This window comes from Fundulus heteroclitus, unplaced genomic scaffold (genome assembly GCF_011125445.2).
Source record: "Fundulus heteroclitus isolate FHET01 unplaced genomic scaffold, MU-UCD_Fhet_4.1 scaffold_42, whole genome shotgun sequence".
Lineage (NCBI taxonomy): Eukaryota > Metazoa > Chordata > Actinopteri > Cyprinodontiformes > Fundulidae > Fundulus > Fundulus heteroclitus.
The window spans coordinates 1,823,860-1,848,341 of NW_023396835.1; the positions used below are offsets into that span (position 1 = coordinate 1,823,860).

Below are 24,482 nucleotides of genomic sequence, written 5' to 3' on the forward strand. Positions count from 1 at the left end.
TATGTTTTGTCTTTTTCAGTCATTCTGTCGTGGATCTGCTGTTGTGTTTCAAATAATTTTCCTTTGGATGTCCCTTTTTGGACCAAGCTTCAGCTCTCATAGTGGACGAAGGTTTCTGTTGGCTGGAAAACCAGCCCCTCCACCACCATGCCTGACATTTGCTGTTAAAATGTTGTATTTTCTTTCTTCCAAAGACCACCCCATGCATAACGGCCGAACATCTCCACCATGCCTAAGGACATTGTTCCAGAAGTCTTGCCGTTTTTTCAGATGCACCTTTTTTCTGCCATGAGGGGCTTTTGGTTTCAACCATCCATCTGTTCCTGCCTGGTTTTTGTCTGTTAGGCATTTTCTGCTCTGACCTTGGTGTGAACTTGCTGGGACGGCCACACTTTGGCAGCTGTCTTAAATGTTTCCCACTTGTGACTAATCTATGATGGACTTAGCTTTGAAAAGAACTCACGCTGCAAAAATGGATCTAAAAATAAGTAAATTATTCTTAAAGTTAGCGTATTTATGCTTAATTTGAGCAGGTAAATAAGATCATCTGCCAATGGAATGAGTATATTGTCCCTTAAAATAACATATTTAGATGTCCTGCACTTGAAATAGGATGATGGAGATTAATTTTTCCTGTTTTAAGTCCAAAAATCTTATTCCATTGGCAAATCATCTTAATTACCTGCTCAAATCAAGGACAAATACACTCATTTTAAGAACATTTTACTTATTTCTAGCTCTGTTTTTGCAGTATACCAATGCCATTGCTGCTGTCTTACCGTCCTGGCATTCTGTTAACACACACTTCTGCTCTGCATAGCGCCAAAAACCCTGCCTTGAGGGGCGGATGATGATCCCTCGATGCTCTCCCTCTTACATTCTGTGAAAGCTGCAAACGATGTAATTATTTTTTTTCACTCAAGGCATTTTGGCTTTATGTATCAAAGAATTCAAGCTGCTGCTTGCAGAGAGCTAAACAAACAGACACAGGAGGAAAAAAAATTGACCTGTCATTTGCCTTTGTAACTTCTTCAGATAAAAGTCGGGATCAAACGTTGGGTTCCTTTATGAGTTTCCTCTGAGTGTCACATTTATTTCTCCCCTGGAGATCCTTTTAGTTGTGCCGCTTCCATCTACAGAGGGAAGGGGGGGGGGGGGGGGGGTTAGAACAACAGACCCTCTGATCTGCTGCTGACGCTGCAAACCTGAGCTTTACTCTCTGTGTGTTTTACGCGGCGAGCATTCATCTGCTAACTCTCCTCCCAGCCAGGTGCCCCCCGGCTGCCTTGCCGCCCGGTATGACTGAGGGGCTTTTAGGGCAAAGGTCGTTTCGTTTTCCTGGTTCAGAGAGGAGGAAGAGGAGGAGGAGGAGGAGGAGGAGGAGGGCTCAGGTCTAACCAAAGCTCCCCGAGTGTTTTTCCCATTAGCGTTACCAGGTCTCCATAATGAGCCGCAGCACATGTGGCCATGCCATTAAGGAAGGGTCTGTCTGAAGGGCCCTCCAATGTTTTACTCAGGTTGCTTTAACTCTAAAATGTCTCCAGTCCCGCTATAATCGCTGTTTATATTAAATACAACCAAACAGGCTCAGCCATCAATCTTTTGTAGCTGTCAGAACAGTTTTATTTACACAACTGAGGCTAAATCAAGGACTGAAGCGACCGAAGTCATCCAAGCCACCCGATACACTTCTTCCAAAAGTCCTAAAATCAGGTACTAATTTAAATAAAAGGTCCGACTGATCAGCAGATATGAAGCGTTTTAAGCTTCTGCTCTTCTGTTGGGCATCAATAAACCTGCATGGCTGAGTGCAGACGTCTGAAACCCAACACTGCCGGCCTTTCATGTGAAATCTCCTCCTGGTTGGAGGTCAGTGCCTTGGTAATGCCATGGCCACCGCTGATCACAAGCTCCAGGCGAAGGGAACCTAATTACAGGAACATCACAGATAATTAAATATAGTCTTTGAGCATTTTTGGGTGTGAATTGGTTTTCTGCAGCATTTTGAAACGTAAACTGGAACCGGTTGATCTATTTAAGGAACATTGCTCTTGTTTTGTTTCAGGGTGATCGGGTTTGGTTACGGGAGGATGAGCAGTTCCTTCCCAGCACGGTGTCCTCCTGTTCTGGAGGAGTTGTCGTCTTTGCCACAGACTACGGCCAGGTAGGAAACACACACACACTCATTCATAACTTAGCATAAAGTCTCTTTCAGTCTCGTCTCCTGTTCAACTGTTTCAAAAATAAATAAATAAAAATGACACACAATCATGAACCTTGTCAGTAACGTAAGGCTGGTTTTTGGTCAAGGAGGATGATATCATTTTCCACAAAGATAAGAAATATTCTCAATAACCTTGCACCAAAAGAAACCAAATGCAGACTACAGAGCAGTTTGTTAAGGGTAAAAAATACAAATATAAATGTTTGAAACCTACAGAGTCTGAAAAAGACTTTTTTGTCCTTTTATCTACCTAAAAACAGGGACTTCTTTGTGTTTATAAGTAGTTTCTCATCGGAGCGGACAAAAGTCACATGTGGGGTACCCCAAAGTTCAAACCTAGGACTCCTTCCATTCAAAATCTATATATCAGGCTTAAAACCCACCTGTTTAGAGTTGCTTTTGACTCATAATAACAGGAACATTGACAATGATACATTACTGCCAGATTAGTTTTTTAAATATAAAAAATAGAGAGAAGTGACCCAGGCTCACCCACTCAGTGAGCCTGAACAGACTGAGAGGTTTACCTACCTTTGGTTGAGGAGCTCTTCTGAAGGTTAGAAGATAACTCCATCATTTATTTAACACGTTGAAGTATTCAGACACGCTGGTTTTAAGCTTTGTTTAGTAGATTGCTGAACTGAATGTGTTTCTGTAATCAGGTTTTCCGTCTGATGGTCCGTAAACCAGATCAGTGAGCAGCTCTGTCTCCTCTCTGGCTGGATCAGAGGTCTTGGTTCCTGCAGGATCCCACAGTCCTCTCTGCAGCCCCTTTGTTTTCCTTCAGATGTTGACCTAAAATCAAGCAGCCGATGCCGACTGACCTACTTTGAGAAACGACATGTTTCAGAAGTGGGAGGAGAACTCCAAGGCTAACTTGATTTGCTTTAGTTAACGTGTAAACGCCAGAAAGCAGACTGTCACAAGACCTGGAGGTCCTCGTCACGCTCCCACGATTTCTAATGGGCTTGATTCGAGTGGCTTAATCTGATCACATTTTCCCTGGACTGTTTATATTTACATATATATATATATATATATATATAAAAAACAACTTTTTTGCCATTTCTGAGTTGAGTTTTACCATCAAGGAGCTGAAAAGGAAAGTTTTTTCCCCACAACTATTCCAGAAACCACGAGGATCCATAATTTGGCTGCAAATCCTTAATAAGACGGTCCGGTTCTGCCGTTTGTCTTTGGTCTGTGTTGTCAAAACAGCGGATTTCAAAAGAAAGGCGAAGGACTTCTGGAGTTGGGGTGACTCTAGGTTTCATGTATGTTTTGGGCATAAAGGAACGCGAGTCCTGCTGAGGAGAAAGTGTTCATTTAAAACCAAAAGTGATCAGGAGAGCTGCAGCATCTTTAAACGGTGTTTTACTCACAGACACACTGGATCCGGTTCTGTGCTTGTCTGCTGACGGGAATAAATTGCAAACTGTGTTAGGGCTTTAATTTATGAATACATTAATAATGCACTAAGAATAAATGCCCATGCTGAGCCTATAGTTGAGCGTTGAATTATCAGCTGATAACACCTCTGGTACTAAGGTTGTGGAGATAAATCTCATTTCATCGGTAATTACCATCCCAGGCCTGATGACCAAGAGTGTGAGATACTAAAGGTGGAGAGGGTGAAAATGGCCGCCTCCTGTGTGGAAATGGCCTGGAGCCTCTTTGCTCCTGACGAAACGGTGTGCTGTTAAATATGAATTTCACTTTCTATTTATTTCAGGAAGTTAAACAAAAAAATGTTTTCTCTGAAATTATAAAATTAATGCCAAAAAAAGAAACGTTTTCTTAGTTTACTGGCGAAACAAATTTTAACCTTATTTGTTAAAACAATTTCCAGCATTGACTAGAAACTAAAGTTTAAACAAAAAAAATAAGCCTTGAGGTTGGTCCAAAAAATGATTACTAACAAAACGGGAGCTCGCACAATCCCAAAACTCAAGAACCTTCATGGATTTAAGCAGATTTTATAAATGTTCAGTCAATCTTAGCCTGTTTTTGTTTTTTATTAAATGAAATCCTCACGTGTGATTATTTACTACACAACCTGCAGGAAACCTCACATTGAAGATGTTTCGTCTAAACTATCTAGAAGGATCTTGGTTCTTCGTAAAGTAAAACATTTTCTGCATTTCAAAGCATAACACATTCTCTCTTTCTCTTCACTGATTTTACCACTCCTACCGGGCGTCACTCAAACCGCTCTGCAGGCTGCAGAAACGAGCCATTAGGAGCGTTCATAAGGCCGGCTGTCACCACCACGCATCCATTATTCAGTCATTCTCACTGCCTGAAATTCTCAGACCTGGTAGATTTTTTAAGCAATGAGACTATTTAGGAAAAGGCTCAAAGTTGTTAAAAAGATCTAAGATGGAAGAACAGTGCTCTTAGCCACCGCTCATGGGTGGACAGACTTTTGCAGTGGTTGCAGGTAATCAGTGTCTGAATGTAGATGTGCGTGCGCTCAGGTGAACGTGTATGTATGTTTATATGTACCGTTTACTGATTTATTTGCTTACTTGAGTAAAGTAGGAATCAGGGAGGCTGTTGGTGTTTAGGACTAGAGGAAGGAGAAAAAGCATGAGTAATAAGTTTTACTTCTTCATACCCCTTTTCAGGTATAATAGCTACATTATACATATGATATAATTAATTGCATATATTATTATTTATACATAATGTTTCTATGTGTTAAATTTATAATTTTGCTGGATTTTCTGAAATACGTTTTTTATTAATCATTTCTGAAGCTTTAAAACAAACAGAAACACATTTCTTAGGTCATTCTTCAAGTAAAACCTTTGTCGTCAGTAAATGTTTTTGTTCAATTATTTAACTTTGTTGAGTTTCTAGAGTTTTTAGTCACAGTTGGATTGTTTTTAAATCAGTTTGAATAAATTGGTTTCGTTTTAATTGGAAATAAATTGGACACTTTTTTGCCTTTTTAAAGCACTCTGAGAAAACTTAGTTTTGTTTTTTGTTGCAAATTGTCTCCCTGTAAGTAAATGGACTTAATAGAACCTGTTTTATCTGTTTCTGCTAAACTCAGCTCAAAGTTTCCGGTTCTGTGTCGGTTTAAGCAGTGTGTTGGGATTCACACCAGCAAACTGTAACCTGCAGGAGCAGCTTGGGTGGATTTACTCTGACAGCTTTAACAAAGACTTCCTGTGCAGCCGGCCAGCAGCCGAGGGTTAGCGCAGCCGCACGGCCTGCCAATGTGTTCGCTGAAGGCTTTAGGCTCATGTCGAGCTCAGGCATTGTCCCCAAGAATTACCGTCCGATTAAGACCTTCTTATCTGAGGGAGTCGGTTGGACCTGCTGGCCGCTGCTGTTAATGATCCAGAAGTTTGCGGTCCGAGGTCCCAGCAGGAGGTCCGGTCAGAGCCTCTCTGGACTCGTCTCCGTTCAGATCCCGCATCGCTGTGCCGCTGCGTTTCCAGGATTCAAATGAACAGATTCTTTCATTTGTGACGGAGGAAGCAGTTTGGTGCTCCTAAAATACCGACTAAACAACAGATTGATGCAAAACATTATAGAAAACACTCACTCCGACCATGTTTGACTTTATATGACCGGATTTCTGCAAAACTATCATCAGCATTAGACCTATTATTTCACTCAGGTGCAAATTCTGAAATAGTCACACGAGCATAAAAGAAAATGATGGAAATTAACTGTATTTGCATCTGAAGCTAAACACTGCAAAAACTGAACTAAAAATAAGTAAAATGTTCTTAAAATGAGTGTATTTTTCCTTAAATAAGATTATCTGCCAATAGAATAAGATTTTTGCTCTTGAAATGGGAACAACTCATCTCCATCATCTTATTTCAAGTGCAGTATATCTAATTATCTTATTTTAGGGGTCAAAATACTCATTACATTGGCAAATAATCTTATTTACCCGCTCATATCTAGGACAAAAACACTAATTTTAAGCACATTTTACTTACTTTTAAATCCGTTTTTGCAGTGAAGCTATTAGTCTTTTTGTCATTTTTTTCTTTCTTCACTTTTACAAGACCATCCTGATAATACAGCACAGACAGCAATAAAATTTTAACTTTTTTGTCAGATAGTTGTGTAGAAAGCAGAGCATCAGTCAGCCAGCGTGTGTTTGCTGATCTCAGCTATCTGAGTTAAACGCCGGGTGCCTTGCTGCGGGACTCTTTGCTGCCCTTCAGGTCCAGGTGACGTGTTTCGGTTGCAGGCTTCTCCTCGTCTTCCTCGGGTTTCAGTGTTTTTTTTTTGACGGCGCGGACAGTCTCCTCCTCCCTCGCTGACGGCGGGACAATGCCGCAGCGGATGAATGGTAATTCAAAGAGCAGCTGCTGCTTTTGATGATCGTAGAAAGGGGAGCGAGGCGAAGCTGGAGGCGAGTCGAGGGTTACCTGTCGACCTTTCTGATTGAGAGCGAGGGGCGGGGCAAAAAGGGTTAACGGGGCTCAGTTTCCCCTCAAACAACCAAAGAGGAGTTTCATTCTGTCTCTCAGACACACTGATCATTAGCGTGAAATATAAGCAGAGTTTTAAAAGTTACTGAAACAGGTAGGCTCTTTTAGCTTCTCCCAGGCTGACACACCTGAGGGCGAGGGATCCGCATAAAGCTGTCTAGTTTTACTCAGACTACTGATGTCAGTGGATATTAAATTTATAATTTCCCCGGATTGTCTGAAATAAATCATTCATCGGATATCACTCCGCATGGTTGTGATCTGCCCATATCCTATCAGTCACACAAGATCTTACTAAAATAAGAAATTATAAAAATGAGAATACTTTATCATAAGAGTTGGTAAAAAAAAAAGGAAAGAAAAGGAAAGCACTTAAAGCAGTTCCTTACTTCCCAGGTTTTTTAATACGTGAATATGTGAAAATACAGCGTGAAAAGAAAAGCAGGCAAAATAAAACCATGACTATGCTAAAGAAGAAAACAAAGGCAGCAGCGACGCTCCTTTGCTAACCTTTGCAGAGCTTTCATGGCAAGGCAGATTTATCTGTATAGCACATTTCAGTACAAAGACAATGCAAAGTGCTTTACATGATTTAAAATATTGGAAAATAAAAACAGAAAAAAAAGCAAGTTGGAATAAAATGAAACAAAATAAAACATTCAAGCACGGAGTCTGGAAAAGTAGTGAAAGAATTTTCCAAATCTGAATTAATAGGATAACGGAGTAGGGAAAAATATTTTTGTGTTTTAAAAGCTGCTAGAAGTGGATGAACTCTTAAAAATTGATCTATTTCTTAAATCAACAAGGACAGTCACTCAGATGTTTAAGTATTTTTTTTTATTTTTGTCTAAATGCAAAGCTCTTTGTGGAGCCGTACGTGTGAAACCAAAGTTTACCCCGACTGCTGATGACGGCAGCTCTCTTCAGCTAGTCCTGCCTCTGTCTGATGCTTTGTGAACCAGAGATTTACTCCTGGTAGCATCTGCTGCCTGGCTTAGTGCCCGGCCCCTGTGGTTTTGTTTCAGAGGTGTGGACCTTCGTCGTCTCTCCAAAGAGACAAATGGGCTAAATATAGAAACATGGTTAAGTGAAAGTCACTGCTGGGACAGAGCTTTAATTCCCCGATTGCTTTGGATGGAGAATGTTTCATGTTTGGGAACATTGGAGGTATTACGGATTAGGGCTGAACAATTAATCGCATTTTCAATATAATCGTGATTTAAAAAAAAAATGCAATTTCCAAATCGCAGAGGTCTGCAATTTTTGGCTCTATAACAATTAGGGAATTAGACACGTCCTTTAGATATCGGTAAAATGTGTAAAGTGGGTTTGCTCCACATGGAAGGGAAGACAGTTGCAGCAGTGAGATAATCTAATTTTATTACTTGTTTTAAAGTTTGTATAATCATACATAGCATTAAGTTCTGGTCAATCAGTTTAATACGTTGACTGGTTACACTTTATCTTCTACAAAGATTGATGTCTAATTAAATTAAAAGCTGTTCTCTTGAATAATATTCTGATTAATAGAAACATTAAAAGTTCTTGTTTTAAATAGTCCTTGTTTACAAATGTCTTTTTTTAGAGGCCATTTTTGTTGCTTGTGGTTAATGCAGAGAAAAGTCAAAATTGCAATTTTGGTTTAAATATATTGTAGGCAGAACACAATCATTACTGCTCCAAGTTTAGATACTGCGGGTCTTTTAGCAACTAATCTGCATGGTGAGGAAACAAATTGATTTGTTGTTTGTATATGTTTAAAAAGACATGATGAATTAAACTGGGGAAAAAATCGCATTAAATTGCAATATTAAGAAAAAAAATCCTAATTAGATTATTTTGCAAAATTGTTCAGCCCTATTACGGATTTCTTTGTTTATCTTCCACAGCAACATGTAACTTTAACTTAGCAGCTTTAAATCGCTCTTATACCCTTGAACGTCAGGGCCGGCGACGCTGGTTGCGTGCCAGGACACTAACCAGGTCCGACAAGTCTGTAAAGTTTCTCTAACCGCCTCTTCTTTGACTGAATGTAAACACTGGGGTCTCCTGAAAGCAGTTCCTACCAGGAAGACATTAACTGTCCTTTCAGTCGGTCTAGCTGTTGGTGTCAGGCAGCAGGAATAATGAGCCGTCAGTAGGCAGAGGACGGACGCCTGTGAACGCAGCGTTTATGTTCTGGAAAAGAACTCAGTGTCGATCTGTTTCTCGCTGAGGCGTCACTGTGGGAGGAATGTGAGAAATGACGGGGGGCTGGGGGGATTTCTGCTGTTAATGTGTGAGGGGTTGGGGGGGGTCGGATGGGTAGGGGTCACATGCGAGGGACTCCTCGGACAGAGATGGGCTTGTTTTAGGAAGAGTCGCCCAGAACCGGTCGGCCACAGCTGGTCACTGAGCGACTTCAGACAGACCCCCGGTTCATTGTGACTTAGCAGTGCTTCTGATTTTATGCTTTTATTCTACAAAATGCACATGCCATCAGAATTATCAGCCATTTTGGACGTGCCAGCTCCTCACATAGCAAACGGGACCGTTGCTTTACTGTGTCCAACACGCCAGTCAGAACCAATCAGTCCTGGTTACTTCCTGTTAGAGATGCACCAGTGACAATACTATGGCAAGTTTGTGATTTTCAGTTTCTGGAAAACTTTGGCCGATACCAGTTTTTAACAATTCAAGTACCGTATTCTCAGGATTATAAGGTGCACTTAAAATCCTTAAATCTTCTGAAAAATGGATGGTGCGTCTTATATATGATTAAAGTTGTGCTTACTGACTGATTTCATGTGGTACAATGCGCTCAAAAACTGGTAAAATGTGTAAGTACAACACAGCCACTCTACTCAGTGGATACTCGGAGCATTACGGTACACGTTGTCACTACCTGATAGGACCCCAGAGCTGCCTACAAGACTGCCTGACTGTAATGTCGAAACTTAAGAGCATTAATTTAAGCTAGCTTGCGCCCAGAGTACGCGCGGCGCTAGCAACAATAAACCAAGTTAATTCAATATAAACGTTTATTATGGCCTTATGTTAGAAACAGGGCAGTGATACAGATGGACAGATGGCTGTGGACATGAAGGAGCGGACTGATATTACACACTTGGGAAGAATATTTAGTGCGCCTTATGGTCCGAAAAATATGGAATCTCTTTCAGAAAGTAACAACACTCAATATATACTATAGTATTTATTTTATTTCAATCATATAATTCATACTATGAGCACAGGAGACAGAGAAGTAGGTCTAAAATAAGGGTTTATCAAGGCTTTAAAACAAAGACAAAGTAAGTATGGAGCGGCTATATTAACCGACCGTCATCACTGTGGCAATTATTTTAGTTAGCATGGCTATCGTTAAGCTAGAATCAAACCCACAACTTTCGGATTGCAAGATGACTACTTAACTTAATCCATCAAGCCAGCTTCCTGCTTCCTGTAAAGTCTGTGATGTATAGATTTCAAAGACGGTGAATAATCTCTGGGTGCGATGGGGCTTACAGTAACTACTGATGTGAAACCTGAAAACCGGCGGTACAGCTGAAGAAAAACGGAACGCAGCTTAAAAACGTGAGAAAATGTTTAACTGGTTAGTAAACGCCATTCCTGTAGACTAAACTTGATAATGAGAATATACTTATAAACTCTTACTTGCATGACATTTCAATAGTCGTTAATTTTATAGAGTAGTAATAACTATACAAACGTGTTTTATGAGTTTATGACCTTTACAATTAGATTTTTTTCTTTTTTGTGAGTTTTAAATTGGATCATGGATTTTCTTTGCTTTAGTTGTTTGAAAGTTTATTTTTCTGTTTGTCAAAAACAAATGTAGAAGGGTTTAGTTGTTTTTACTTGATTTTACCTAATAAAACATCTAATCTTTGAGTGGATCATTGTTTCTGTGTGGAGAAATGCTTCCTGTAGACTTCTAGAAGAAGCTCAGCTTTTTTCCTTGGACCCAAAAAAGAGGAGCAGCGTTCAGCTTCAGCTCAGGATCAAATTTATTTACGCTACCTGCCAGATGTCACCTCTGTTAAAGGAGACACGAAACACGAGATGCATGGGGTTCACTGCATCTAATGGAAGAAGGAAAACATTTGCTAAATGGAAGGTTTTTGTATCTTATTGCGTCTTTTCTTTGCCGTTGACACGTAGAAACCCCTACAAACCGAGGACTTGGCGATGTGAGGATAAGACTCTGAAAACAACACTGTTATGAGTTCAAATGGGATCTCTGAGGGCAGTTTCATCTCACCCGTCTCTTAATCAAACACATTTCATAACCCGTCTGGGGATATTTGGCTCCAGACCTTTGACACAAAGCTTCACATTTCTTTTCAGACTGCGCTCTTTGTCTCTCTGAGTTTTTGTAACCTTAGATGAAGTATTTTCATCGAGGTGTCATTGCCGCAACTGCTGCACCAGACATATGTCAGTCCCTGACTTTGTGGTTAAAACATCTTCACAGGAAACCACAACAAAACTGCTTTATTTATCTTTTAGACCTGCCTCTGGATAATTCTAATTACCTGAGATATCTAAAAGCTGCTGAGTATATGTGTTTACGAAAGTTCGAGACTTTTGCCGTTTGACCCTGATAATTGTGACAAATTTACCCTTTAATATGGTAAATGTCAAAGAATGTGGAGAGAGGTCAAAAGCCGTGTTTTCCATATTTAATCTATTTTTCTACACTCACTGACCAACAATGTTAAGCACCCAGAGAGAATGGTCTGATTTGAGCGTAATGTGGTCCACATGCAGACCATAAATGGGTATGTCAGTGATTTGATCTACAAGCAGCGGGCATGTCTAGAATGCGTGCCAGGCTGAATAATTGCTGGCATCATGTGTGGAGCAACATTTGGTAATTGTAGTCAACCAAAACAATGTGTGAAGGTCATCAGACACAGAAAAAAAAACTCTTCATCTAAAAAAAAAAAACAGCATTAGTGACACATTATAATGTCTGAGTTTGTTTAATAGCTTGGTAGGTGATGCATTTGCATGCTAAGACCATCCAGCACCATGCAAACCCACAATACAACCCTGATCCACATATGATCAAACACCATCCAGTACATAGTCCATATGTAGTCCCTAAACCATAATGACTTTGAATTGTAGAGAATACTACAGGTGCTGATCCAGGGGTGATCCAGGCACCTGGTGTATGACATATGAGATATTATGGTACCAAACTAAAAGTAAGTCCTGATCCTGATCACTTCAAGTCATTGGCGGTCGGAACTTGAATAAAGAGACCCAAACGTGTGTGGAAGAGAGCAGTTGTCTCTTTGCAGATGACTCTTTATTCTACCCAGAAGAACTCAGGTGGCAGGAGGACAAAACTACAAGTAACAAGCCAAACACCGGTAAATTGACATAGAGTTTTTCTGGTCATACCGACACATTCACCCAATCACATTCCCTAATACCCTGACATTCATACACCCACAGGCAGATTGGTACACAGTAAATTTGTCTGAGTAAAATTGACTCAAATTGAAGAAACCTTTTTTTTTTTAGAGTGACCAAATGTTACCTGTTTAAGTTTTTTAATTTAGTTTGAGCACATTTTTCTCAGACAAATTTACTTTGTAGGTTACTTGGGTGTGTTGGTAAGTGCCTTGCCCATGGACGTAGACATACGAGGGAAGCTGGAATCGAATCTACAACCTTCCCATTGGAAGACAGCTACTCTATCCACAAAGCCTAAGGCACCGTTGCATTGGTTGAGATACAAACCAGTTAACGTCTTCTGGTGCCTGTTCTAGACCTGCCAGTTCCTTGTAGATTCAAACTTTAGCAAAGCCTTCAGTCCTTCGCTGTCACTTTGTGAAGGTATTTTATTAATAAAGGGTTTTACCCTTACTGCTCGTTACAGCTCATATCAAATGAAGGTACAGTAACAAACAGCAATGTACCAACATATAGAAGAGGTTCTCCTCCCTGTTAAAGGGGGGTTTTCCTCTCCACTGTCGCTTCATGCATGCTCAGTATGAGGGATTGCTGCAAAGCCATCAACAATGCAGACGACTGTCCACTGTGGCTCTACGCTCTTTCAGGAGGAGTGAATGCTGCTTGGAGAGACTTGATGCAACCTGCTGGGTTTCCTTAGAGAGGAAACTTTCTGACCAACCTGGAGGATCTGATGGAAGCTGACTTTAGAAAGTGCCTTCAGATGACACGTGATGTGTATTGACGCTATATAAATAAAATTTAACTGAACTGAATTTTACCAATGCACCCATTGAACTTCAGACCTTATGAAATTGAAAAGGTTCCTCATTAAATAAAAGCTAATGGCTTCAAGGGACATGGACCCCATTTCGCTGGTTATTCGTTGGGAAATGTATTCGGAAATCTTCTGAAATCAATATTCACAATATGAATCTCCTTGCACAAAAAAGAAGTTTTCGGGAGTTCCAGTTAGTGGGGACAGTTGAAGGATGTATTATGCCCAGAGTATCAAATATGAGACAAATGTTCAGAGTTTGACCTGCTATCATACTGTCATTTTAAATCATTATTAACTTCATAATTCAAATTAAAGTTCCTTTTAGCACCTCATTCTCTGAGTCTGATCTGATTGCCGTATGTTCTGTGCTCTGACCCAGGTGTACACTTACAAACAGAATGCCCTCACCAGACAGAAGGTGCAGCCCATGCACCACAGCAGCATCAGAGGAGTGGAGGACATGGCGACGCTGGAGGAGCTCCACGATGGCGCCATCATGCACAACCTCTTCCAGCGGTACCAGCAGAGACAGATCTATGTAAGTTCACTTGATACGTCCGAGGGCGTCTGCGTGCTTTAAATGACTTGGACCTTAATTAATTTGGCTGCAGGTTGGTAACTAAATGCAATTCATTGTGATGAAGAGCCCAAGAGCTTTGCCCATTAAAAGGCAAAAAACTCATTGCTGTCACTGTGGGATAATGTCGCCATACTGGTGGCTTTATCTTTAAAGATAAATGTGATTCAAAGGATCCGGATTGTTGGCAGAAAGTTCCCTTTTTTGTTTCTAACATGTGAAATCTAAAGTATGTAAGGTGCGTGAAAGAAAATCAGTGCGTCTGATATGAAAAAGCAAACCTGCTTTTCCGCCTCGTTGACAGCTCTTCGTCAGGCAGCGATGCCTTCACTGAACTGCTCTCTGCTGGAATCTCCCATGAACGCCTGAAAGCGCTCCGCTCTGTTGCGTAACTTCCTGATAACCGTCTAGACGCAGGCAGAGAGAGCGAGAGCCACGAGCCTGTTACACGGCTCTCAACTGTCGACCAGGAACTGCTATTGTGAAAGAATTCGTGTCATGTAAGACGTTTCTGTGAGAAACATGTGGTATGCAGGGTTTGAGCCAATGTTCTCAGCAGATAACCTGACAGAAAGCATTAATCTCCCTGTGTCTGATTAATTACAGACTATACATACTCTCTGCTCTCTTCCAGGGAACGTCACGTATAAAATCCTTGGAAGCAATGTTTGAATTTGCTGATTTAAGGACTCTAGGAAAACATGTTAAGACACGACAGGATTACTCAGAAGAGAGCTGACTGTAATATTGCAATGTTTAACGGGGGGGGGGGGGTGACTTCAAGCTAAAAACATAACAAAATGTATATTTATGGAACCTGCAGTTGTGGTCAAAGATAGAAACTGAAACTGATTTTAGCCAAACGTAAGAATCAGAGGCTTTTTTGGTTGCAGTCTAGACTACTGCCACTAGGTGTCACTAAATTGCCCACCGATTGCTTTAATTTCACAGTATTGAGAGTTCAGATGACCGTAGCTAAATAAATGCTTGATGTTGATTCACAAATAAATCTACAATTGATATTTAGTTAAGTCGATGCTGGTTATTATGATATTCTCCAGCTTTTTTTTTTTCTGTTAACAAATTCCAACCTTAAGGTTAAAAAAACTAAAGGCCATGAGGGACAAATGGCTCCCACTCGTTAACGTCCTGATTTTTCCAACTCTTGGATTAATGAACCAACCTGACCCAACGCTTTGTGCAACAAAACAAACACAAAGACGGCCTTGTTCTCTGCATTTGGCACGCATCAGGCAGAGTAACCTTTGACAAATGCCATGTTGTTGCTTTAATGACGTTTGAATGCTCCCGTATGGTTGAAATTATCCAATCAATTCATCACAGCCGCCCAATCGAGAGGCCTGACTGGGATTTTGTTTCTCTTTTTCTTTTCTGAAAGAGGCAGCTGGAAAATTAGAGGGGGAGATTTGGTGAAGTGGATCGTGGTAAACCGAAGGGAAGGGCTACAAACATACATACACGTTGTGTGTCTGATGGGAATAAACGCGAGTCAGAACATGTTCTGCTCTTTTAGGTAAATCTTAGTCATTCTTAGCATTATTATTAAGTAAAAAACATTTTCAGACATTTTTTAACAAGGACCTAGTAAAGTTCCAGAGTGAAAGCAAAGAACTATTTTATAGATTTAGCAACAAAAACAGTTCATTACTAAGATAAGGTCATAAAAGGACCAAAAATAACCTGTTTTAAAGTTTACAGCCATGAAATAGAAACATTAAAACATGCTTTTCTCCGTCTTTACTGACCTTTATTCACTGTCAGCTGCTAAGGCAACTGCCTGATTAGCTTTCTCACAGTTTGCTGAATAAGAAGAGGATGTCCTCTGGTTTTATTTTACCACGTCACAACTGGAGCTTATGTCCAATTTGCTCATGACATTATTCACCAGGAACTGATAAATTAACTCGGTTTAAAAATAAAAATGAGGTTTCTTTTGGTCTCCAGTTCAGGATTTTCACCCAGACTTGTTTTCTTGTTCAGATTCCAAATGAAACACTGAAACGCCTACTCTTTTATATGTTTAAAATCATTTTAAAAGCATCACGGATCGTGAGCTATGCTTTAACAAATCTGTCATTGGTGTGTAATAACCTGGCCCAGATTTGATACGAATTACATGTTCTGAAACGGAGCTGATTGTCCAGGAAGCAGCAAAATATCCCTCCATTCCTCCTGAATTAAAAGACAGCTTCAGAATAGTTTCTCCTTTTCCATTTTCAGGTGATCCTGAAAATAAAACTCACCTAGGAAGAATATTTGTGTTCAAATATCCAGACTGTGAAGAAAACAAGCAGAAAAATGTAGAAATTGTTTCTGTGCATCATTTGATTAAAGAGCTTCTGCGGTGGTGAGAGCTTCTAGAAGTCCAGTAAAGGATTACTCCAGAACGTTTGCTCCAGATAGATATGTTTCCTGTATTTTAATAATTATTCCATGTTTTCTGAAGAGGCGTATCGGTGAGTTTGTACAGATGCTGAACTCTCATCCTCCAGATAGCTGAATAGTGTAGAGCTGAGAGCCCTAACAAAACGTTAAGTTGAAGTATCCATATCAAAGAAGTCATATTACTGCTGCAGGAATAGTTTATCGGTAATTAGAGCTTGTTTAGTTTCATAGTGACACTTTGGACATTAATGGCCAGTTATACATGCGCATCATAATAAATAAAAAGTCAGCTTCCTCAAAGTCTTGGACTTTGCTTCAGTTTTCTCAGAACTGGGGTTATCCCTGTTATTTATTTATTTATAGTTTACCTTACTGTGTGATTTTTTTTCCTTCCACTCAACTTTCCATAATTATTCTTGGATGCAGCTCTCTGTGAACAGGCAGCTTTTTAAGTTGTGGCGTTTCGCAGCTTACTGTCAAGAGTGGCAAGTGACATCACAGAAAGGATGCATAGCATAATATTTCTGTAATAAAATGTATTTGTTTTGTTTGTTATTGGCTGTATGCAATTTAATTTTTTTACTTCTGTAAGCCAGAATCATTTATATATAATTAAATGTGAGTTTCAGTCTTTAGAATTAATTACTGAGATAAATAGATTTTTGACGATAATCTAGTTTATTAAGGTGCAGCATGTATTATAGTAGCAGAGTGCATCCTGTATCTCTTTGCTTATGACTTTAGAGAAATATTTATCACCCCATAAACAATCTGTATATCAGCAGATATCTACGTTAACGTCAGGGACCGACTGCAAACGTTTCAGACCCCGTTTTTTTTTTTTTTTCCTCAGGCATTCTGTCATTTCTGAAAGCAAGAGTGTTTGCATTTCATCTTGTTTGTGTTTTAGATTCTTCAGAGTCGACAGCTGGCAACTAATCAGGCTCTAAGTGACTCAGACGGCAGTTTTTCCACCAATCAATCATAAAAACTCTGCAGGTGAAGACCAGATAATGTTTCTGGCTTTACAGTTCTTTTGTTTGTCCAGACGTCTCTGGGGAGGAGGAGGAGGAGGAGGAGGAGGAGGAGGAGGAGGAGGAGGAGGAGGAGGAGGAGGAGGAGGAGGTGCTGGGGGGAGCGACATGAACTGAAAGGGGGCCCCTGAGTTCTCTGACACAGCCCTGAGGACCTTAGAAAAAAAACTTCTTCTCAGTCTTATCCTTCACTTTAGCCTCCATGCTAATCACTTTGCTGACATGTCTCCACCACAGCAGCAGCGTTTTACAGTGTGCTGACTTGGTTGTTCCTTCCTGCCATGGATGCAGGCAGTAATAAAGTCGGAAACATTTATTTAACAACTTTACAAAAGCCTGAAGCCTTTGATTTCAGTGCAGGATCGCTGAAACGTGATCGGCGGAGCAGAAGTGGCTCCGTCTCTCTTATTCAAGCGTTTAAATTAAAGCGTGAAACGACAGCCGTCTGAAAACTAAGTGACAATAAACTTTTGTGCTCGTCTAAACTGAACCTTTTTAGACTAGACTGACTGGTTTAACCTGAGGTTGCAGACGTCGTTGCTTCTGCTGGATGAACCAACGGTAGCAGGTTAAAACGTTAACCTAAAACTGAAGCAAATGTCAAACGCAGGAAAACACTTTTTAAAGTTTAACTGTGAGCAAACATAGTTTTAAAGCCTGATTTGTGGAGAGCTTCGTTTGGTCCGTTTCTGACCGATTCTTCTGGATAAATGTTGGAGTCGTCGCCAAACTGCATCCAGGCTCGTTTGCATTAACTTCAGCCTGATTGTGTGTGTGTGTGTGTGTGTGTGTGTGTGTGTGTGTGTGTGTGTGTGTGTGTGTGTGTGTGTGTGTGTGTGTGTGTGTGTGTGTGTGTGTGTGTGTGTCTGCTGTGATTGTAACCAGCTGTGCCGTCCACCGGTGGCCTCCCTCGGCTCCTTTGCAGATTCCACTGGAAGCGTTCACACACACACACACACACACACACACACACACACACACACACACACACACATTTCCACAGCGACACTCCGTTCCCCCCAGAATTCTTCACTCCGGCTTGATCCGTACCACATGGTCCCTCTTTTGTTCACACCGACGTACATGTCCTCTCGTTATTCTGTCCCACATGTTTTTGTTTCAGCCTGCCGGTGCCATTCCCCTCACGCGTCTCCAAACAGACAGACAGGAGGGGGGGGGGGCGGCCTGTAGCTCTGTTTCGGTGTCAGGACCCCCTCGGCTCTCTGCAGGGGGTCAGCCGAGTCAAGAAGTCCAGGAATTCCTGAGGAGCTGGTTTGGTGTTCTGTTTTTTGGGAAATGGCTTCAGATTCCAGACGTCCCCCCCCCCCCCCCCCCCCCCCACCTCAGATCGTTGCCTTTAACCTACAGAGATGGCTGATGGCGTATCTGCCTTAGACTTGCCTCTTGGTCCTCCCGCGCAGAGCAGGCTTGTTAAGTGTTGACGTTGTTGTGAAAGATGTGGGCCAATCGGCAGTCGCTTCTGAATTTATGTCTCGACAGAATTAAAAACAAACGGGGGAACTTGAGTTAGAGCCCAGTTGATCAGATATTTTAAACCCTCAGTCACACAAATACCAGTAAAACCTCAGCAGTTGCAAACGTGACTCAGAGCGGCTCTCCTAAGCCTTCGTACCACCGACAGTTGGTCATATCTGGTTTTTGTTGCAGCTTCTTTTTAAAGTGGAGTCATGAAAGATGCAGAAAAGCTGTAGTTTTCATGACACTGGGTGAAAAGTATGTTTATTACTCCAATAAGACGACAGAACTGGGAGAAGAAACCTTTATTTCCGAGCACAGCCATGCATACCATGGTCCATTTTTTCTGCTTCTGAATGCAAAATGAAACACTCTGAATCTGAGTCGCTCAGATTTTCTGCAGCATTGAAGCCTGGAGACTCACGAGGCAAGTCCATGACCTTCCTCTGAACGCTCCTTTGTTGTGGTGAGGACATGTTTTGGGTCACTGGCATGCAGGAGGATTGTGGCGGTCCTGCTGGTTACTGCTTGGAGCCGTTTGAGCTGAAGGAACGCATCCAGAGCCTCGAGTGCATCAGCTAAACTTCAGAAGACCTAAACTGGACCTTCTCCCATTTATAAAGGCCTGAGTGCTATGCAGCAAGTGGGTTTCTATGCACCTGCCTTTATTCACAATATAACCACTCTGACATGGGCAGTTACCAAAGTTCCCTTTAAAAAAACACAGAAGAAGAACTTATAACAAGACTAGCAACAAAGCAGTGTTGTACGAGTTTGTCTGCACTTTCACCAGGTTCTAGTTATGCTTGAAATGTTACTGAATAAAAAAACGTTTTTGAGCTCTAAATGTTTCGAGTAGAAGGGTTGTATCGGAAGCCCGACGTATTTCGCTAAACAACGCGGAAATGCGTTTATGCATGCGCCGCATTCGGAGTAACTTGACCCTGACCAGCGTTTACATGCACGTCGATCAGATTGTCAATCGGCATAAAGCACCGTCTCATTCAGATTACAATTTATCCCGACTGAGCTTAATCCCATCACAATATTCCGATTGCCGTGTTTACATGCCGCATTTTTATTCCGATCGTCCCTTTATTGCGATTTTGTCTGTGTAAACGCAGCTTATGTTAGATAATATCTGACAGAAATTAATCATTTAGTCCTTTTAACAAGATTCTGGCCCAGAACACATGGCTAAATTAAAGAAGATGGTTCATCAGACACAAAAGATACTTCTTCTATGTCAATCCTCAACATCCAGGCCTTAATCCTGTGTAAATCTCTGCTGTGAGCAGAGGAGAGGACATCAGAACGTACCGAGGAGTCTGGTTGATTTACAGAGACTTCTGCACCTCTCTGCTTTGAGTTGAAGCGAGAAGTGTCCTGATCGGGTGGGTCGCATGCTTTTTAACAGCAGGGGTGCCAAGAGTTGTCACCGGGGATTCTGTTGAAAAGTAGTTCCCCCATTGAATCGATTGCTCCTTATTTTCCCACTGCGAGATGTTTCTGCTACAATAAAATGTGTAGTTTAAGGTTTTTTTCTTGCTTGTTGTCACCCAGAGTGTCATTGGTTGTGGGGGGGGGGGGGGCTGCAAACATGGCTTTAAAATGTTTTGTTCTGACTGGAAACATGTGAGGAAAAACATCTCGTCCAAACTTCCCACAGACGTTCTTGATTAAGGAGGAATTTGGGAAATGTAAAATATGCTCGTGTGCCTGATCCTTTACTTTTCTATGAAATCTGAGATGTTTGAAGACGTTCGGTCGGACATGCAGACAGAAAGCGTTTGTTCTGTGGGGGGGGGTGGGGGGGTGGACGGTCCATGAAGGTATGAAGTACAGAGCGCTGTACAGGAAGTGGTTTTAGGTGAATAATTAAAACTGACTTTTAAGTTCAGAGAATTCCCGCCACCTGAGCCTCCGAGCCGAGGGTTGGATGAAGTCTTCTCCAGGCCCGGTGCTGTGAGCGCGCTCCAGAATCCATTTCCTGAGTAACTGAGCTTATTTTAACAGGCTGTTGGCCCGCTGACAGACGGGCTGCAGCAGGCAGCGCCGCTTCGCCTTCACAGGCTCCCTGATCCAAAGTGTGAGTCTGGAATGGGGAGAAACGCCTCGGTGGACCAGAACCAGAACCAAGCTGGGATAATGGTACCTGAATAGTTAAAGCACAACGTGTTTGGGCTGCTTTAGTTGGACCCATCACTATTTTTACAACCCTGTGTTTCATCAGATTTGGAGAAGTGCTTAATCAGCTCCTGGAAGGGATGTTTTCTTTAAATAAAAGACTTAAAATGACTTTCTGCCTGACCCAGGCCTCCTTTCACTCATCTTCTGTTCGATTTCATCTCCTCCTGTAGTTTTACCACAGTGCTGGTTCTGTTGTTACGGTTCTGCTGGCTCTGGAACCAAATCACTTTCCTTTCGTTAGTTTCCTGACATCGTCCTGAGGCCAGTTGTTGTGAGAACATGGAGCATTTAGCCTAATTTTATGTGTGGTTTTATGCTCAGGTTTTCCACAAGTTTCCACAGCTTTTCTTCACTAATTTCATTCTGTTTTAGGTTCCTCGACCATTAAGCTGTTTGTCCTGCTGACAAATTTCCAGATTTATCTGAAAATCGCCAGATCACTGCTTGATGATATTTGGGAATTGGATTTTTATCAGTTTTGCCGCTTTCATCCAAATAATCTCAACTGAATCTGCTCTTTTTATTTATTTTTGACTGTGGAAATCTCTACTTTCTTTTTCTAAATTGTACAAAGACTATTTATTTACAGTGTTAAGTTATTATATTATAAATCCAGAAATCTTCCTGCAATGACATGTTTTCAGCCCTCTCAGGAGTTTGTCGCAGTTTATATATAAGTGTCTCTATACAAAAAAAGTCATTTTGGTTTAGTGTTTAAGGCAACAAATGAAAACTTTAAGCTGCTGTCACACTTTTTTGTAGCTTGTCATGCATGGTGATAAAACGCATTATAAAAGTCCAAATGTGGGGAAATTTTTGTGACGTCTTTAAAATCTGAACAGTGCATGTTTCCTGGGACAAAGGGTGAGAGGCGTTACTTTCATCTTTATCCTGTATATTTTTTAATAACGTGTCAGTGCTCTGATTTCTCCTGACTGGTACTGTAATTAATAATAATGTAATAATAGTTAATTAAATCCCAGACTAGGTCAGGCTGGCTGTTTCACTTTCAGCTTCTAGCATCCAACTTATGGATGAGCGTTAATCTTCATAAGCGTAGACTGAGTCTCTGCATAGTGTTTCATTTGACTAAGTTGTTATGTAGTATTTGTTGTGATATGTGGGTAGAAGTTGTGTAAATGCTGTAGCAGTGACACATGTGCAGCAGAACTACATCATGCTGTATAATTGCAGCAAAAACTGTGCAGCAGCTTGGCTTTTTTCAGGATCGAATCAATAAAGCTGGAGCGTTAAATGCACAGGAAGGCAAACCTAAGCCAGTTTATCTTCCTCTAGTGTGTTGGGATTTATTGTGATGTTATACGGTTATTTGTAGCAGCTAATTTTTTACATCTCAATAACTATTTTTATTTTATCTCAGTTCCCGTGTGTGTGTGAGTTTTTATTACAGGACTTTTACCAGATGAATTTATTTTAAGGCCACGTTACAAACACCAACCTGCATCAGTTTGTCCAATTTTGCTCCGTGACATTAAAGCTTAGTTTTACTTTCTGTGTGTCGTCTTTCTGGGTCGCTGAACTTTGGGTCTCATCTGAGAAGCCGCCCGTGTGACGAAACCACAGTTCGATCTGAGTTTCCAGCGGCGCGTCGCTTTCTCAGCCGTAAAGTCACTGTGGCGGTCCGCTTTGAAAACAAAAAACTGAATTTTAACGTGTTGCAGTTTATGATTTCGCCTGAAGCAAAACTTCCCACGCTTTATGAGCTGTTGAAGGTTTAACGTTGTCTGAAAACCTGTAAAAAAAAAAAAAAAAACGGGGGAGGGGGTCGCTGTGGTGTGTTGCTTTGATGGATTAACCCTTAATTTGTCCTGCACTGCAAAAAGAGAACTAGAAATAATTAAAAATGTTCTTTAAAAGTAGTGTATATGTCCTTGATTTAAGCAGGTAAATAAGATGATTTGCTAATGGAATAAGATTTTTGCTCTTAAAATAGGAACAATTCATCTCAATCATCTTCATTCAAGTGCTGGATGTCTAATTATCTTATTTTAGGGGTTCAAAATAAACATTCCATTGGCAGATTATCTTATTTACCTTCTCAAATCAAGGATAAATACTCTAACTTTAAGAACATTTTAATTATTTTTAGATCCGTTTTTGCAGCAACCTGCCCATCAGCAGCGATATTAAACCCAAACAGTTACGCATTGAGATCGCTGTAACTGCCAAGTGTAACAAATGTGCAGGAATTTCTGTAGTGGCGTAACAGCACCGTATTCCTTCTGCACCCCCCCCCCCCCCCCCCCCCACCTCCCACCTCCCACCTCCCACCACAGTCAGGTTTTCCAGTCCTGCTCCCTCTTGTCTTTCTTCCCTCCTCCATCTGGTCTTCATTTCCCCCTCGGTGAATTTATCCGGCTCAGGGAGATCTTATTTTTTTTTTAATGAATCTGATCTGACGGCCTTCGTGCCTCCCTCCACCGTCAGCAGCGACTGACGCCTCTCCGTAAACACAACGTCGCTCTTCGGTCGCTTCAGTTGATGCGATGCCAGGAGCGAAGCCCGTTCCTCTCTGGATCGGATCCACCGCGTGTCTCCATTCATCAGCGTAGCCGTTGAACTGAAGACGACATAAAACAGGAGAGAGTTCGACACTTTTCTCAATAAAACGTTGTATTAAATGCCAGCGACCGCACCAACTTTGACAAACTGGAAAAAATGGGATGAGAACTTTTCAATTCATGCCCTGCTGACCATGATAGGTATAATATAAGGTTATAAAACTACTAATGAAGAGCTTCAGCCTCAAGGTACAACCCCGGGACTCTAAATTTGTCCTTATTTAGCTTTTTATTTTTAAGAGTGTCAAAGATATTTATGTTGACAGTTTAGTGAATTGCCATGTTTCTGGCTCCTGTGTGTGTTTTATTGTTTTGGCCTTACAGAAAAGGGGGAAAAAGCTGTTTCCCAGAACATTAGCCTGTGGTGGACCAACCCTGCTGTCATGTACTGTAGTCATGGGATTATGCTTGTAATAAAGAGTTTCTGGCAGCACCGTCCGCTTCTTTAAAGCCCATTTTTGGGTGCTGCATTTTTTTTAAAACCATATAACTGGACTAAGATGATTAGTATATATTAATATAAGACTATTTGCCAATGGAATAAGATTCCAGCACTTAAAATAAGAACAATTCATCTCTATCATCCTATTTCAAGTGCAGTATATCTAATTATCTTACTTTAGGGGTAAAAATACTTATTCCATTGGCAAATAGTCATATTTAGCTGCTCAAATCAAGGAAAATATACTAATTTCAAGAATATTTTACCTACTTTTAGTTCCCTTTTTGCCGCGTAGCAATGCAAAATGATAAAATTCTGCTCGGTCTCGATTTGTGGATTAAAATACTGCAGCAACACATTTGTCAGGGGAGTTTTTTTTTGCAGTACACTGATTGCCAACAGATTTATTGAGATACAAGTCATAAGAACTAAAATTAAAGTGATTTACTTGCAGCTACCATTAGGTTTTCAGTGCAGCCATATTGGATTATGGTCCAGGTCAGAATTGTCATTTCGGTGACTTCCAGTTTTAGGAGTTCAACTTGGAAATGATCAAATCAAGACTTCCAAGAACAAATATAGAATACCTCATCACTGTAGACAATGGAGATTGTGGAGAGCAGGATCTAAATGTACAAAATGCTATTTGTATTAAAAAGTTGGATATGATAAAACTCACAGTTTAATTGTTTGCATAATGACAAGCGTAAAACTACGTTGTGAGACATTTTTAGGGGGAAAATGTGCAAAAAGTTCTTCAAAAACAGGAATGGCGTGTTGTGTTTTTGTTGGTTTGTTTTTGGACTGTCTGGACTTTCCATTCCCATCCCATAGTCCTCAG

At 40.9% G+C, this 24,482-nt stretch overlaps 1 protein-coding gene across 1 annotated transcript in view; it reads left to right on the top strand.

Moving 5' to 3' along the window:
* Positions 1–2,017: 2,017 nt before the first annotated feature.
* The window catches only part of myo10 (myosin X), a gene marked incomplete at its 5' end in the record, with an annotated part of 90,844 nt that continues 68,379 nt past the window's right edge, over positions 2,018–24,482 (top strand). Inside the window, 2 exons of the mRNA XM_036131219.1 lie at positions 2,018–2,164; positions 13,314–13,472. Coding sequence (XP_035987112.1) covers positions 2,018–2,164; positions 13,314–13,472 — 306 coding nt within the window. The remainder of the gene's footprint in view (positions 2,165–13,313; positions 13,473–24,482) is intronic.